At 35.6% G+C, this 15,262-nt stretch overlaps 2 protein-coding genes and 1 long non-coding RNA gene across 3 annotated transcripts; 2 read left to right on the top strand and 1 right to left on the bottom strand.

Annotated features, from left to right (window-relative positions):
• Positions 1–1,978: 1,978 nt before the first annotated feature.
• LOC128041205 (uncharacterized) lies at positions 1,979–4,043 on the bottom strand. The gene is made up of 3 exons (XR_008195889.1): positions 3,987–4,043; positions 3,125–3,193; positions 1,979–2,157 (listed from the first exon to the last, which is right to left on the bottom strand). It is a non-coding gene; the product is annotated as an uncharacterized LOC128041205 (long non-coding RNA).
• Positions 4,044–8,222: 4,179 nt separating this feature from the next.
• On the top strand, positions 8,223–11,010 carry LOC105770529 (tropinone reductase homolog At5g06060). Its single transcript, XM_012591769.2, has 5 exons — positions 8,223–8,768; positions 8,901–9,108; positions 9,628–9,844; positions 9,963–10,069; positions 10,663–11,010. Exons 1-5 carry the CDS (start codon positions 8,521–8,523, stop codon positions 10,849–10,851), a joined length of 969 nt encoding a protein of 322 aa, XP_012447223.1. The 5' UTR covers positions 8,223–8,520; the 3' UTR covers positions 10,852–11,010.
• Positions 11,011–11,228: 218 nt separating this feature from the next.
• Positions 11,229–14,573, top strand: LOC105770531 (tropinone reductase homolog At5g06060). Its single transcript, XM_052631802.1, has 6 exons — positions 11,229–11,246; positions 11,788–11,988; positions 12,086–12,293; positions 13,677–13,893; positions 13,979–14,085; positions 14,170–14,573. The coding sequence occupies exons 2-6, from the start codon at positions 11,903–11,905 to the stop codon at positions 14,362–14,364; spliced, it is 813 nt and encodes a 270-aa protein (XP_052487762.1). The 5' UTR covers positions 11,229–11,246; positions 11,788–11,902; the 3' UTR covers positions 14,365–14,573.
• Positions 14,574–15,262: the final 689 nt, after the last annotated feature.

Genomic DNA, 15,262 nt, shown 5'->3' with positions numbered 1-15,262 from the left:
AATCACCAGGCCCAACGAGAGCACCGACACAGTCACCCGACCCAGCAGTTCAACCGACGATACCCACGGCACAGCCTTTTCAGATGATGCGATGTGCGTTTCCTAGCCCATTTATGTATCTTAACCCTTATATGTTTCCTTTTTCGAGTCCTATGGCAGGGTGGAGCCAATGACCCGGTTCAGCTCATTTTCCTGTTACGCCGAGTAGACCGCCGATGTATAGGCCAGTGGGGCACGAAGGATCGCAAGAGAGGCCGTCGGGGAGCTCTTCTTTTTACGAATCCCCACCACCGTATGGGTTTCAAACACCGTCGCCGTTGGTGATGCAAACACCTCCACATTCACTATTCTATCAAGGTGGCTCATCGTCCCAACTCCGACAACAAGATGCCCTACTGGAGGAACCAGAATCCCCGCCGGAGGAACCACAACCGTCGCCGGAAGCTAGACAAAGGAAGAATCCAGCGCGTAACCATCGACGGTCGCTATGTGGCACTAAATTTGGTGGGTAAAGAGATTGATTTGTATTTTAATATATTTGTACAAACATTTTGAATATTTTGATATTATTTGATGTAATAAAATAGAAATTTTTTTAAGTTATTACTTAAAAACCCTAAACTAATTTATTAAAAATTTATAAATTTATAAATTACAATTAAATACATAATTTAATTGACAAACCCTAAACCCTTAACTTAAAAATCCTAACCCTTAACTTAAAAACCATAAACTCTAAACCCTAACCCTTAACTTAAAAACCTTAAACTTTTAACTTAAAAACCCTAAACCCTAACCCTTAACTTAAAAACCTTAAACTTTTAACTTAAAAACCCTAAACCCTTGACTTAACTGAAAAACCTCTCAACCCAAAACTCTTAGCCCTAAACCCTAAACTCTAACCCTTAACTTAAAAACCCTAACCTTTAACTTAAAAACCCTAAACACTTAACTTAAAAACCCTAACCCTAACCCTAACCTTAACCCTTGACTGGTACTAACAATTAATAATTTGATAATTTTACTAACAATTAATACAATTATCAATTAATAATTAAAAAAAATATAATTTTTTTACAATTACATTCAACTATTGCGATTAGGGCATGATCGACTTGTATGGCCTGGATTCCTACACTATCCGCACAACTTATGTTGACTAGCTGTTTCTCGAATATCCATATTGTTACGTATTCTAGTCGAGCAATGTAGACCCATTGGTTTGCGACGCAATTCTCTATCCGGTAACAGCTTAAAAGGAGCAAGAGATAAGGGTGGCCACTTACGTTCATCTGGGATCGGTGGTAAAACGTGTCTCCAAATGTTATACATATTTTCTAATTTATACACTTCGTCCACATAGCTCATCGGATCCAGGCGGAGATTCTGACAAGCTGCAATAACATGAGCGCATGAATAACGAAGTGCACCAAACATCCCACAGTGGCAAGTCCTGTTTCGCAAGTGTACACGATATTGCCCGCCAACAACACCTTGGTGCGGTCTGTCAAACTCTGTCACGCGAAACCATAAGTTGTCTCGATTGTGACACACTCTGTGCATAGTATTCGCTCGCGCCTTGGCCTTGTTAATTTCTTGTACTACCTTACTGCACCATACATAGCCTCCCTGCATCTGGCCTGCATAACTCGCTGCTCGCTTTGGAAATAGCATCGCCAAACGAAAATATATCTCTCGCACAACCGATGTTATCAATAGATGGCGCGTTCCTTTTAGAACATAAGTTATGCATTCAGCCAGGTTTGAGGTCATATGACCATATCATAGGCCGCCATCGTATGCTTGTGCCCACTGTTCGAAACGTATGTTACAAAGGTAGTCCTCCCCTTCTCCGTTAATTGAACGTAAAATTGCCAACATCTCGTGAAAACAATCTTTATTTATTTCATACATTGCCAAAATAAGTTCATAGTAAATATTACATACCACTTCTTCATTTACAACTAATTCAAATTGACAAAAGAAATAACACAGATAGAGACTAAATACTCATGTTGGTCACTTGTCGACATTCGCTCTTAGATGGATATTGCCTGTAGTAGTTTGAAGCAACGTGGCTTAGGCAATATCGATGGTGTGTGCGCTGCCATAAGCTTCTCTGTCCATCAAATGCAGCTAGTATACCTGTACCCCGATCTGAAATAACACAGATATCAGGTTGGGGGCACACATGCCTCATTAACCTAGAGTAAGAAATCTGAGTCATCAGACGACTCCCCTGTAACACCCCTTACCCGAGACCGTTTCCGGAGTTGAGCACGAGGCATTACTTAGCTTATCTTACCAATTCGGAGCATAAAAACTAGGTTTGAAAATTTATTTCACTATTTACAGCAAATCTATCCAATCGCACAGCAGTTACTAAATTAATTATAACTTGAGCTACAGAACTCGAAATTTAATTCCGTAAATTTTACCTGAAACTAGACTCATATATCTACTCACCATAAAATTTTTAGAATTTTTGGTTCAGCCAATTAATACAGTTTATTAGTTAAAGTCTCCCCTGTTTCACCACCTGACTGCCCTGACCTCTAGTCACTAAAAATAAGTTTTCTCACTGTAGGATTTTCATATGAAGTTCTTACTTGTTTCTACAGAAAATAAACTCAATGAGAAATCTATACATATAAACTATAACTCATAACCATTTTTGTACAATTTTTAATAATTTTCTAAACTCAAAACAGGGGACACCAAAAACTGTTCTGACCCTGTCTCACGAAAATTCACATATCTTAAAATATAAAATTCCTTTCACTACACCGTTATTTTTCCATGAAAATAGACTCAACAAGCTTTAATTCCATATATCATTCACCCTATAATTCATTTTATACTATCTTGGGTGATTTTTCAAAGTCACGTCACTGTTGCTGCCTGAATTCTGTTTCTTTGCAAAATTTCATCCTTTCATGATTTCCATACATAATTTATCACCTAGACTCTTATAACAACAAATACCTTCATACTTAACCATTTTAATAACCATACATCATCAAATACTTACACACCATTCTTTAGCAAAATCATAATCACAAACATACAAAATAACTAAATCCCTATACATGCCATAACTCAAACGTGATTCGATATAAAATACCGAGTAGTTGTGGTTGATAGTGTGGACGATCTCCGACTTCTTTAGGATCCTTGAAGTAGCTTTGCAATACTATAAGAGAAAGAGAAATAAAAGAAGTAAGCATAAAGCTTAGTAAGTTTACTAGCAAATAAATAACAATATTTAACTTAAATAATTAAACTCAAATGTCTATATCTCTAGTTTACTCTTTAGTTAATCTCATACTAGTTCTCTTGCTTGTTTACTTAGAATACTTGTGTACATAACTTACTCAAATCTTGCTGCATCGTTGAACATCAATTGATAGTATAATAAGTTCTTAACTCTTATAACTTACCTGAGCTTGCCATTTATGCTTTAAACTGAACTTTCATGAACATAATTCGTTTACAAGCCCGTTGAGCTACATTGAAATAATAAGGATACTCGAGTCTCTTCTGATAATAACATGCCAAAGCCATGTCCCAGACATGGTCTTACATGGGATGTTCTGATGTTGGTGCCCATGCCATGTCCCAGACATGGTCTTATAGGGGACATCTCATCTCGGTATAACGCCATGTCCCGACATGGTCTTACATGGGACCTCTCGTCTCGGTGCCCATGCCATGTCCCGCACATGGTCTTCTGAGGACCTCTCATGATCTTAAGGATGCCAATGCCATGTCCAGACATGGTCTTATATGGGATCTCTTTACCCAAATGTCATGACATTCGTATCCAAGACCATCCTTATGTATCAACGGACTTTCAAATTTTAATTCTCTATCATCTCATGCTTGGGTCATCATCAAATAAATTCATAAAATAAATTCATAATTTCTGAAATTAACAGCATTGATAATAAATATTGAAATATTGCATTTATTTACCGTAAACTTACCTCGGTACCAATTATAGCCAAATTCACCAACTTAGTCTTCAACTTTATTCTTCCTTTGTCTAACCTCGAGTTTAGTACTTCTTGATCTAAAATAGTAAATTTAACTTATTTAATAATCACATTCATCAAAACAGCCCTCGACTCTAACTTTTTCAAAATTACAATTTTGCCCCTAAACTTTTACATAATTACATTTTTGCCCCAAGGCTCGGAAATTAAACTTAATCTCTTATTCTTATGTTTTATAACATTCTGAACATTTTTCCCTTCTATGGCAACATCAAATTCCCACTCTAACATGTACTTATGAACATTAGGTATTTTTACCGATTATGTCGTTTTACTCGTTTTCACTTAAAATCGCTTAGCAAAAGTTGTTTAACATAATTTCTAGCTTCATATTCTATCATAAAACATCAAAATAAACACTTTTCACCTATGGGTATTTTTCCAAATATAAACCCTAGGTTAAATTATTGCTAGAATAAGCTAAATTAAGCTAAGGGACTCCAAAAACGTAAAAACATTAAAACGGGACTTGGGATCACTTACTATGGAGCTTGGAAGCTTGAAAACCCTAACTATGGCTTCCCCCCTTGCTGATTTCGTCCTAATGAAGAAGATGATGATTTTTGCCATCTTTTTCCCTTTTAATTCATTTTAATTACTAGATTACCAAATTGCCCCTAACTTAAAAATTTTCTATTTCACTTATCTAATGTCCATTTTTGTCTACCAAGTTACCAATAGTATAATTACCATATAAGGACCTCCAATTTAAAGTTTCATAACAATTGGACACCTCTAACATGTAGAACTCAACTTTTGCACTTTTACAATTTAGTCCTTTTGACTAAATTGAGTGCCCAAACATCGAAATTTTCGAACGAAATTTTCAAAAAATCATTTTGTGAAATTTTAGACCATAAAAATATAAGAAAAATAAAATTTTTCTCATCGGATTTGTGGTCTCGAAACCACTGTTCTGATAACCTCAAATTTGGGCCATTACATCCCCCGGTGTTATTGCAAACGCAATTGGAAGAATTCTCCCACCGCCATCCTGTGTCACTGCAAGCAATAGCCAATGAGTATACCTACCAAACATAAAGGTACCGTCAATTTGTACCAATGGTTTGCAGTATGAAAATGCATCTCGACATTGTTTAAAGGTCCAAAACAGGCGTTTGAACACTTGGCATCCACGTAGCAATTGGTCGTTGTAGTACGCATGTTCCGTTTCAAGGTCTATGATGGCACCTAGGACGTAACTCTCTAGCACTTGACACCACTGTCATATTTCATTATATGAAGCGTCCCACCCACTATGCATCTTCTCCAACGCCTTATGCTTAGCTATCCAAGCCTTGCAATAAGAGGGCGTGTACCCCATTTGGCTACGAATATTGGCAATTAAGACCGGAACTGAAGTCCTGGATCTGCCTTCACCGTGGGTAGTATCAAACTAGCTAACATAGCTGAATCCATCTTGAGATGATATTGTGAAACACCTATAAATGGAGTACATTAAATAATGCAACATTACATAATAACAGTATTATTCAGAAACCGTCAATACTGTACCTGCAGCACATGTATGTGGACCTTTGTTCTTTTTAATCTCCCACAACCTTGTCCTTTTCCTTAACGAGGCGTAGATTTTCCATGAACATGTGCCGTCTTGCACCGCACACTTCGCCTCAAACTTATCAGATTTGGATTTAACGAAGTGGTAGTTAATGTCGTTTTTTATGCTATGTTGTTTCAAAGCACCAATAAAACTATCCTCGTTGGTAAATTGATTACCAACTTCAAATTCACCCGAATCTAGCCCCGAACTGGTACGATCATGCAACCGGTGTGGTAGGTCTGGAAACTCTAACACATCATCTGCAGACAGATCGACATTATGCATGTGGGCTGGAGGTGAGTATGTTCTGAATCGTGGATCTTCTTCTTCATCTGAACTCCTTTCAGCATCTTCAGGTTCTGTTGGAATAGGCTCCGGTTCAGAAAATAAGCCAACTTCTGCACCATCGGGCCTGGGCTCTCGAGGTGGATCCAATCGGAGTCATCTTCTAACCCACAATCATCTGCAGCGTACGAGGTCCCCTCACCGGTGAACATCGTAGGGAGTACATCATCCCTTCTTCTGGGCATTTCATAACGTCCCCAATTTGATGTAGATTGCCAACCACTAGAACTTGATGCCGTTCCCTAATACGTATTTCCAGCATCAAACATCGAGCCACTGACGTACATGTCCCATCCACCGACAGAGTGTCTTGTAAGGGATGTGCATTCCACACCACTACCAAACATGGGCTGTTTCGTGTTTTGTAACCCGTTAACCGAGTGTCGGCCAAGGGTCGTATATACATCTCGAACACCAGTCGCAAGTACATCATTTGACGGTGTAAATTGTGCATATAACTCAATATAAGGTGCTCCACTAACAAGATGAGTCTGCACCATTGCCTCCAAGCTACGAGCACCTTTTATGTCGAACGAGTCATATGTCACCAGATCAACAGAAGAACAAAATCGATAAGTAATAGACAGAACTTTCATTGGTGTCATTCCAAAAATTTTACGCCTAATTCTTTTACGAAGTTCTGTCAAATCTATGTTCTGGTTAAAAACTAGTCGCACCGTATTCTCCGACAAAAAAACAACACCATTCTCAATGTGGCAAACCTCACCATCATAATAAATAACAACACTAATACGTTCACTCATATTTGAAACTCTAACCTTCTTAGCCTCTCTAAATTGTTTCTGCTGTAACTTATGCATTCTGAGAACATTTTTTGCCTCATTTATAGCCTCAACCCAAACATGCTACTGTAGCAAAAGCGCGTCCACGTGGGCGCGATCTCACAAGTTCTTGTCATAAAGCATCCTGCTTGAAGCGTTTTTATATTATTTGCTCAGAAACGTCAACTCGAAATTATTTTTCCAGACTCATCAGAGCAAAAGCGCGCCCACGAGTAGCGATTTCACAAATTCTTCTCATAAAGCATCCTGCTTGAAGTGTTTTTATACTATTTGCTCAGAAACGTCAACTCAAAATTATTTTTTCCAGGACCTACTGTAGCAAAAGCACGTCCACGGGGCGCGATTTCACAAATTCTTCTCATAAAGCATCCTGCTTGAAACGTTTTTATACTATTTGCTCAGAAATATCAACTCGAAATTATTTTTTCCAGGACCTACTGTAGCAAAAGCGCATCCACGAGGGCGCGATTTCACAAATTCTTCTTATAAAGCATCCTGTTTTGATTTTATCTTAAAAACCTATAAACACGAAACATAATCCAATTTTGAATAAATTATAATTAATTTACTTTTTTCTCTAAAACCCCAAACCCTAACCCTAAAAACCAAAAACCTAACGTGAAAAAAATGGGAAAAACGCGTCCCTGTGGGCGCGCTTATGTAGAACAAATCGCGTCCACGTCGTGCATGATTCGTGCATGTCAAGAAAGCTACCGACGTGGACGCGATTTGTCGACATCGTCCCCGACTTCATATTGACGTGAAGCGCTTTAAGGGAAAATGGCCCATTCCGATAAATAATAAAATATCAGGCCTATTTCGGTAAATTTTTTTAAAAAAAGTGGCTTTTTTTGGTATTTTGCCCAATTCTAAGCCTTCAACACAACACAACCCAACAAATAAAATCCAATAAACCCAAATTTCAGTGAGATTCGGGCCTGAATAAGGAACAAGCAGCCTCTGCCCTTTGGTTTTATAATTTTCTTTTTAAATTTTTGTCATTAAAAGAAGGTAATGTAATTACCATTGAAGATAGTATCTGTAATTGACAGCTTAGGATTAAGTAATTAATTGAATGTTTATAATATAGTCAACAATCAGGTCCCTTGCTATTATTGGCCCTGCTCCTCCATTTCTAGCTTGACTGATGGTGTAGACAGAAGCAGGTATGGTTCATCGTGCATCGTAAAAGCTAGCAAAGTATACAAGTCATTTTTATATTTTTGGTAAAGAATTGAGGAATATGTAAGACCTCGATGTTTCATGTACGGTTTTCCTTTTTGGGCCATAACAAACGGGGAGACTTGAAATTAACACAAGTTTTTATAGAATTTTCGCAATTTATAGATTTTATTTCTATATGATTTCTAAAGCATTCCAACTATTCATTGTTTTTAAGTACATTCATGTTCGGCAAATGTTGAAATATTAAGAAGTTGAACATATTTTGCATCAGTGTGCTAGGAGGTGCAGATTTCACTGGTGATTCCCATGGGAAAATAAAGATGGCCGTATGAGTTTTAAGTGCCAGTTAAGCAAAAGATACTTAACCCAAATAATTGGGAATCAAAACTTTGGAAGAATAAGAGCATAGCATTTTTCAATAGGGGAAGATTAAAAGAATGTGAGAGCGATTTTTTTTTTCTTTTTTGTGACAATTATTGGGTCATTAATCACCGAGTTGCTGCTTTGTTCTATTAGAAGGCGTGTTAGAGCTTGAGCCAAGCCCCCTCAGGCCGTAGCACATCATTCAACAATGAAACAAGCTCTCATTTCACCTTCCTCAGGTCTCATTCACACCCAAAATCCATTTTCTTCTTCTTTTAAACCTCAACTTAACACCCATTCGATCCTCTTTTTCAAACCCATAGCTTCCTCTTCACTTCAATACCGAAGTCCAATTTTGAATCAAATTCGAACCATGGCGCTGAGTAACATAAAATCTAACAGATGGTCACTCCAAGGCATGACAGCCCTGGTAACTGGCGGCACACGTGGAATCGGGTAAAAACAAGAAACTCCCCATTTTTATAAACATGAAAAAGCTTGTCCTTGTAGTTGCCATTTAATGTAAAGCAGTAAACTTTGAGCTTTTTTTTTTTTTTTGGATTGGTTTTTGTTTTTCTGTTTTGTTAGACGTGCCATAGTTGAGGAATTGGGGGGACTTGGAGCAAGAGTGCACACTTGTTCACGTAATGAAAATGAGCTTGACAAGGCTTTGGTAGACTGGGAAAGTTTGGGCTTTGAAGTTTCTGGTTCTATTTGCGATGTGTCCATTGCAGCACAAAGACAGAGCTTAATGGAAACGGTTTCATCATTGTTTGATTGCAAGCTCAACATCCTCGTAAGCTTCTATCTTTCCTCATTTGAATGTATCTGTTATGTTTGTTTATTTGCCCGTGAGAGTTACAGCAATATAGCCAAATAAGGCTTGTTTCTTTAATCCTCCTGTTTTTGGTGTACTAATTGCTAGAAACGGATGCGGGATGTTAAAATTAATACGAACAGTAAGGATTAAGATTACATTTTACGTTTTTTCACTCAAAATATGAGCAAACTAGTCTCAACTGTTCTTTCCGTTAAAAATTTATCCATTTCTACTGATAAAAACTGGAATAACCAACTGCAAGTTAATGTGGCATATCATGACCAGTTTTTAAGAGTAAAAATGGATGAAATTTTTAACACAATAATCAATTTGCTCTTTGATCTAATGTTCATGAACTAATTTGCTTTTTTTTAGTAAAGAGGGCAAAATGCAATCCAACTTAATACAAGGGCCTCCATGGTACTTTTACCATGAATGGGTCTTCTTGTTTGCATTCTTACATGTTAAAACTAAACTGCAGCTTTGATTTTACAGATTAATAATGTTGGGACAAATATAAGGAAACCAATGGTAGATTTCACAGCTGAAGAAGTTTCAACTCTTTTGGCAACCAATTTTGAATCTGTTTTCAATTTATGCCAACTTGCTTATCCACTTCTCAAAACATCAGGATCAGGAAGTGTTGTATTCACCTCCTCAGTGTCTGGATTTGTTTCGCTCAAGTCCATGTCACTTCAAGGAGCAACTAAAGGTAGTATACATTTAAGATAAATTTTAATGAAAATGCTGATATGTGGAACCAATTTGTATAATCAAATGGTTATTTCCTTTTGTTTTACTTGGGTGTTGTGGTGTATTTTGATGCCTAGGAGCTATCAATCAACTCACAAGAAACTTGGCTTGTGAGTGGGCAAAAGATAACATAAGGAGTAACGCTGTTGCACCTTGGTACATCAGAACTTCCATGGTGGAACAAGTAATTTTCTTTTCACTCGTACAATTTTTTTTGAAGTTTGAATTGGATCCTGATTATATTTTCACAATTATGTTGGATTATGGTAATAAATAGTAATAGGCAATGGCTTCGATTCGTCGGCATGATAGCTTACATGCTTGTTTTCCTGTTCAACATGTATTTCATACTTAGATTGTTTCAAGTTAACATGGTACTGAACATGGAGACTAAAGAGATTCAGAGTATACTTTTAAACTTACTCCACCATACAGGTTTTTGGAAAGAATCGTTCTTTAGTTATTAAACAGTGTCCGAGTTCTAACGGCTCAGTTTCCTGGTATTGTGAATCTGAATTTGCCAAGTTTCAAGATAAGCTCCAGGCTAATGATACATGAATCGATGAAGCGGTTTACAGGGAATGGCTTATTTGCCATTTTGAATGTCAATAGCAAATGCTCCACAGGTGTGATTTAAGGAATGAAAACCGAAGCATCATTTCTGATTATAATCTTCCTCTCTCGACATCAACGTCTTCCATAATCTGTCACATACTAATCACTGTGTTTTGGAGCTTTAGGAAGACTCTCTTGTTTTGATCTCACTACTTTCTCTAGGTACTCAGCAACAACGAATATTTAGAAGAGGTGTACTCTCGAACTCCTCTTGGACGACTCGGTGATCCAACAGAGGTTTCATCCTTGGTAGCATTCCTTTGCCTGCCTGCATCATCTTACATAACCGGTCAGATTATTTGTGTTGACGGTGGCATGTCTGTAAATGGTTTTTACCCAACAAATTACTAGAAATCGACTTAAGGATCAACTGGTCATATGCTCTGTAATTGATGATGTTGGAGAGGAAAGTTTCCGGGCCCTTGCTTTTCGACTTTTTGTTTTACAGAGTTATTATTTAGTTTTTTATTGGAAAATGGGGTGGTTTGTAGCCAATTTTGTTATTTAAAACCTCTCTATCTCTCCCATTATTCTGTAGCCCATATAATATTAATAAAAGAACAATCAAGAGAACGTATAAAACAAAAAGAAAAAAAAAGGTCCTCAACCCTTCACTAACCAAAAAGCTACCAGCAAGTAACAAAACGTCGCCTCTCACCCTCTGCTAAAGAAACAAATCTGCAATGAAGTTTTAATTAACGATCCACTCCGTCAGTCCTCATCAGCAAACTTCTTCAGTCGGACAGGTAAATCATTCCACCAAGTAATATTTCAGGGCAAAAATCAGCCTTCTTGAGTAATTTAGTGGACAAGTTGAGTCCCTATTCTTGGAATAAATTTAAATTTAAAATTATCCAACGGTTTTGTTATTTGAAACTAGATGGATTTTATCTAAAAAGATATTGAATAAATAGTTTTCTTACCAACATTAAAATCCTTACAAAGCAAACTTTCCTTAGTGATGGTAATTATGGTATTTTTTATTAAATTAAATATTTGAATTTTTTTAACCATATCTATAAAAGAGGTAACGTCAAAGTTTTCTTGTTTTCTACCAAATTTGTCGAATCTTGCGGCATTAATGGTCTACAAGCATTTTTCTAATTGCAATTGGCACACATAAACGACAGTCTTCCTAGGTATATTATATATATTTATATAAATATATATATAGGTGTTGGTTGTTGTTTGTTTGTGGTGTGTAATATACATATTAAGCATTCATAGTACAATATGTATGTAAACAATTTTACTGATTTTAATAAATTTGTTTATTTGTCACATAAGACAGGCAGCCACCTAATGCCTTAGCATAAAATTCGTCCACACATATTCTGTGCTTAACAACTCCTCAAGCCGTCGACTCTGGAGAGACAAGAGAGACAGAGAGTGACCGGTAACAATGGCAAAGGATTCAACTTCAAGTAGAGGCCGATGGTCTCTCAAAGGAACAACTGCTCTTGTGACGGGTGGAACTAAAGGAATTGGGTAACCCTCTCTTAACAATGACTACATCTTTCAGTCGTGAATTATTCCACCTTTGAGTTAAAACATTTGTTTGTGTTGCTGCAAATTGCGGTTTTAGGTTGGCTGTTGTGAAGGAGCTGGCAGCACTGGGGGCAACAGTTTACACATGCTGCCGCAACCAAGATCAGCTGAATGAATGCTTGAAAGAATGGGAGATGAAGGGTTTTCAAGTTTTCGGTTCCGTGTGTGATGCAACCTCTCCGGCTCAAAGGGAAGCCCTCATCAATAATGTTTCCTCCATGTTTAATGCCCAACTTAACATCCTCGTAAGTTCATTTAATTTTTAGGATACTTTTCTCATTATTAATTTATATTTGGTAGGAAGTCTCAATTTAATTTACTTATATGCCTTAACTTTTATTTACTTAACTAGGTGTAAATTTCGATAGAATTTGGATAAAATTTTAGATCACTTTTCAATAAGAATTAAGCAATATAATTAAATAATGAAGAAAAAACTGAAAATAGTGAAATAAGTTTCAAAATCCTTCTCTAAAACTTATTTCCTTTCTAAACCTGCAATTGTGGTCCTAAATATATGCATTTGAAACCAATATTCAAAAATAAGTAACGGAAGTTACCTTTTTTACTACATTTTATAAAATATTTATCACATTTTTAATTTGCTTATAATTTTAAAACTCTACAAACGTTGCATCCAACCTTTATAGAAGGCTTGTCAACCACTAATAAAAATTGTACCAAATAATTTTCCTGAAATCAAATTATATATTATTTATCCAAAGAGGTCAAAATTGAGATTTACCTGTTATACTGTAGTTCCCTCTTGTGAAAGTTGTTTATTGCAGCCCAATTTGAAATAAGTCTGACGACTAGTTTTAATATTGAAAATTAATAAAAAATAAAACGCTTATATTGATGATTACATGTTTCGTACTTGATTCAAATAAAAATATGTTTTTATCATTCAAAAACATTATATCTAATTCAGATAATTAAAATATTATAAAATTATTTAATTACAATAAAAACATAAAATTGCGTGTATATATTGTATTAAATATTATAGTATTTAACTTTTTATAAGCATAAAATGAACAATATTAACTTTAAAAATAACATGAAATATACTTGTTTTGATTGATTAAAGAGTAAAGTAACAAAATTAATATTAATTAATTAAATTTAGACAAAAAAATTGAGGGCCAAACATAAATTTTCCTTATTTTTTAGTAGAACTTTAAAACATTTGTAAGGGGCTTGTAAGGAATTACACCAAAGTTGTCCTTGTATTCGCCTCTCTTTTGTAGGAAGGGTTAATATAATTTTCGGCTCCTCAACTTGATAATTAGGTACTTAAATTTGACAACTAGATTAACTTTTGTTCCTAAACTTAGATCCATCAAAATTTGATGACATAGTACTTTGAGATTGTGTCATATCACCCCCTGAAAATTTAAATACTATTTTTTACGTGATAATGCGATACAATTTTAGACTCTCATGTCATTAAATTTTTACATTTTCTAAGTTCATAGATTAAAATAGACTTAATTATCGAATGAACAAAAAAAATACAAATAATAGTCTTAATCATCAAATTCATGGATAAAAAATTACATTAAAACTTGTATGAATCAAAGAGTTGAGAAAAGGTAGAACTTTTGACATGAGCTGGGCTTTCGTAGATAAACAATGTGGGGACAAACGATTGGAAACCAACAGCGAAATATACAAGTACAGAACTTTCGACTTTATTGAGTACCAATTTCGAATCGGCTTACCACTTCTCCCAACTTGCTTATCCCCTTCTCAAAGCATCGGGACATGGAAGCATTGTTTTTGTTTCTTCTGTTGCCGGTGTATTCTCAATCAATCTTGGATCTATCTATGGATCAACTAAAGGTACGTAATTACCTGTTTAAAGTCATGTTTTATATATATATATTAGTTGAATTTAAGCCCTGTAATTAGCGGTATGTTTAAGCAGGAGCGATGAACCAATTAACAAAGGAACTGGCATGTGAGTGGGCAAAAGACAACATCAGGACCAATTGTGTCGCCCCATGGTTCGTCAGAACCCCACTTACTGAACAAGTAATGTCTTAATTTACCAATCACCACCATACTTCTGGAGTACTTTTTTAAATTGAATTACTGCAAGTGTGTTGTTGTTTGCAGGTTCTGAGTAGCAGTAAGTTCATGGAAGCTGTGGCCTCTCGAACACCACTGGGTCGAGTTGGAGAGCCGGAAGAGGTTGCCCATTTGGTAGCATTTCTTTGCCTTCCAGCATCATCATTTATAACGGGCCAAATTATTTGTGTTGATGGTGGGCTCACAGCAAATGGGTTTTTCTTTCAAAGATCAAACCTTTGAATAAATTACTGCATTAAACAAACACTGATCGGATTGCAGGGCTTTGCTAATGGTGTCTCGTCGCCACTAAATGATATTCATCCAAGGTTTTATAAACTCTATCATGAAATAATTCATAGTGGATTTTGTGTCAACTTTTGTGAATCATACTTGCACGAGGATGCATGGGTCGAGTCTCTTTTTTATAAAGAAATCCTTTAACAGAAAAAGTTTGGCATTCAATCAAAAGTATATGTTTTCATTTTCTTTTTATGTTCATGGAGTATAATTATGAGCCAATAAAAAGTTATATTAACATAATCAAAGGTTAAGTTACAAAAGGAAGAGTACTTAAATTAACTACATAATCTAAATTACCCCTCGAATAAACATAAATTGTATGTTCTATGTCGAGCTAATTTGACCAGACTATGAGCATCTTTGAAAAATTAATATAAATAACATAATAGGTGTACACTAGTAATAAACTATTTAAAAATTTTACAGTTAACTTAATCAAATTATTTTTATCAATCTTGGATAAGCATGAAAGTGAATTTGTATAAAGTTTTTATAGTTTAAATTCTTCAAACTCAAACTTCGAGAAAGAATTTTTAAAATTTTGAAACATTGCTTAGATCATAAACAGCTCTGATTTGCCGTGCTGATATAAATAATAATGTAGAGCTTACAGAAAATCATCATTAGATTACATAATAAAACATTTATTTAACTTCATTTTAAATTCACAATTATATTAACATTGAATCAATTTTATATTTTCATCTAAAATTATTTTACATATCCCAAGACTCAAACTTCAGCTCTTTATCATGTGCATTGAGGGTGATAGATAGCTCATACAATTGCAACATGCAATGCCTATAAAAGCCAACGGATAAGAATCTTCGACCATTAA

The sequence above is a fragment of the Gossypium raimondii genome, chromosome 5, assembly GCF_025698545.1.
Source record: "Gossypium raimondii isolate GPD5lz chromosome 5, ASM2569854v1, whole genome shotgun sequence".
Taxonomy (NCBI): Eukaryota; Viridiplantae; Streptophyta; class Magnoliopsida; order Malvales; family Malvaceae; genus Gossypium; species Gossypium raimondii.
This window is presented reverse-complemented; position numbering and strand designations above follow the sequence as displayed.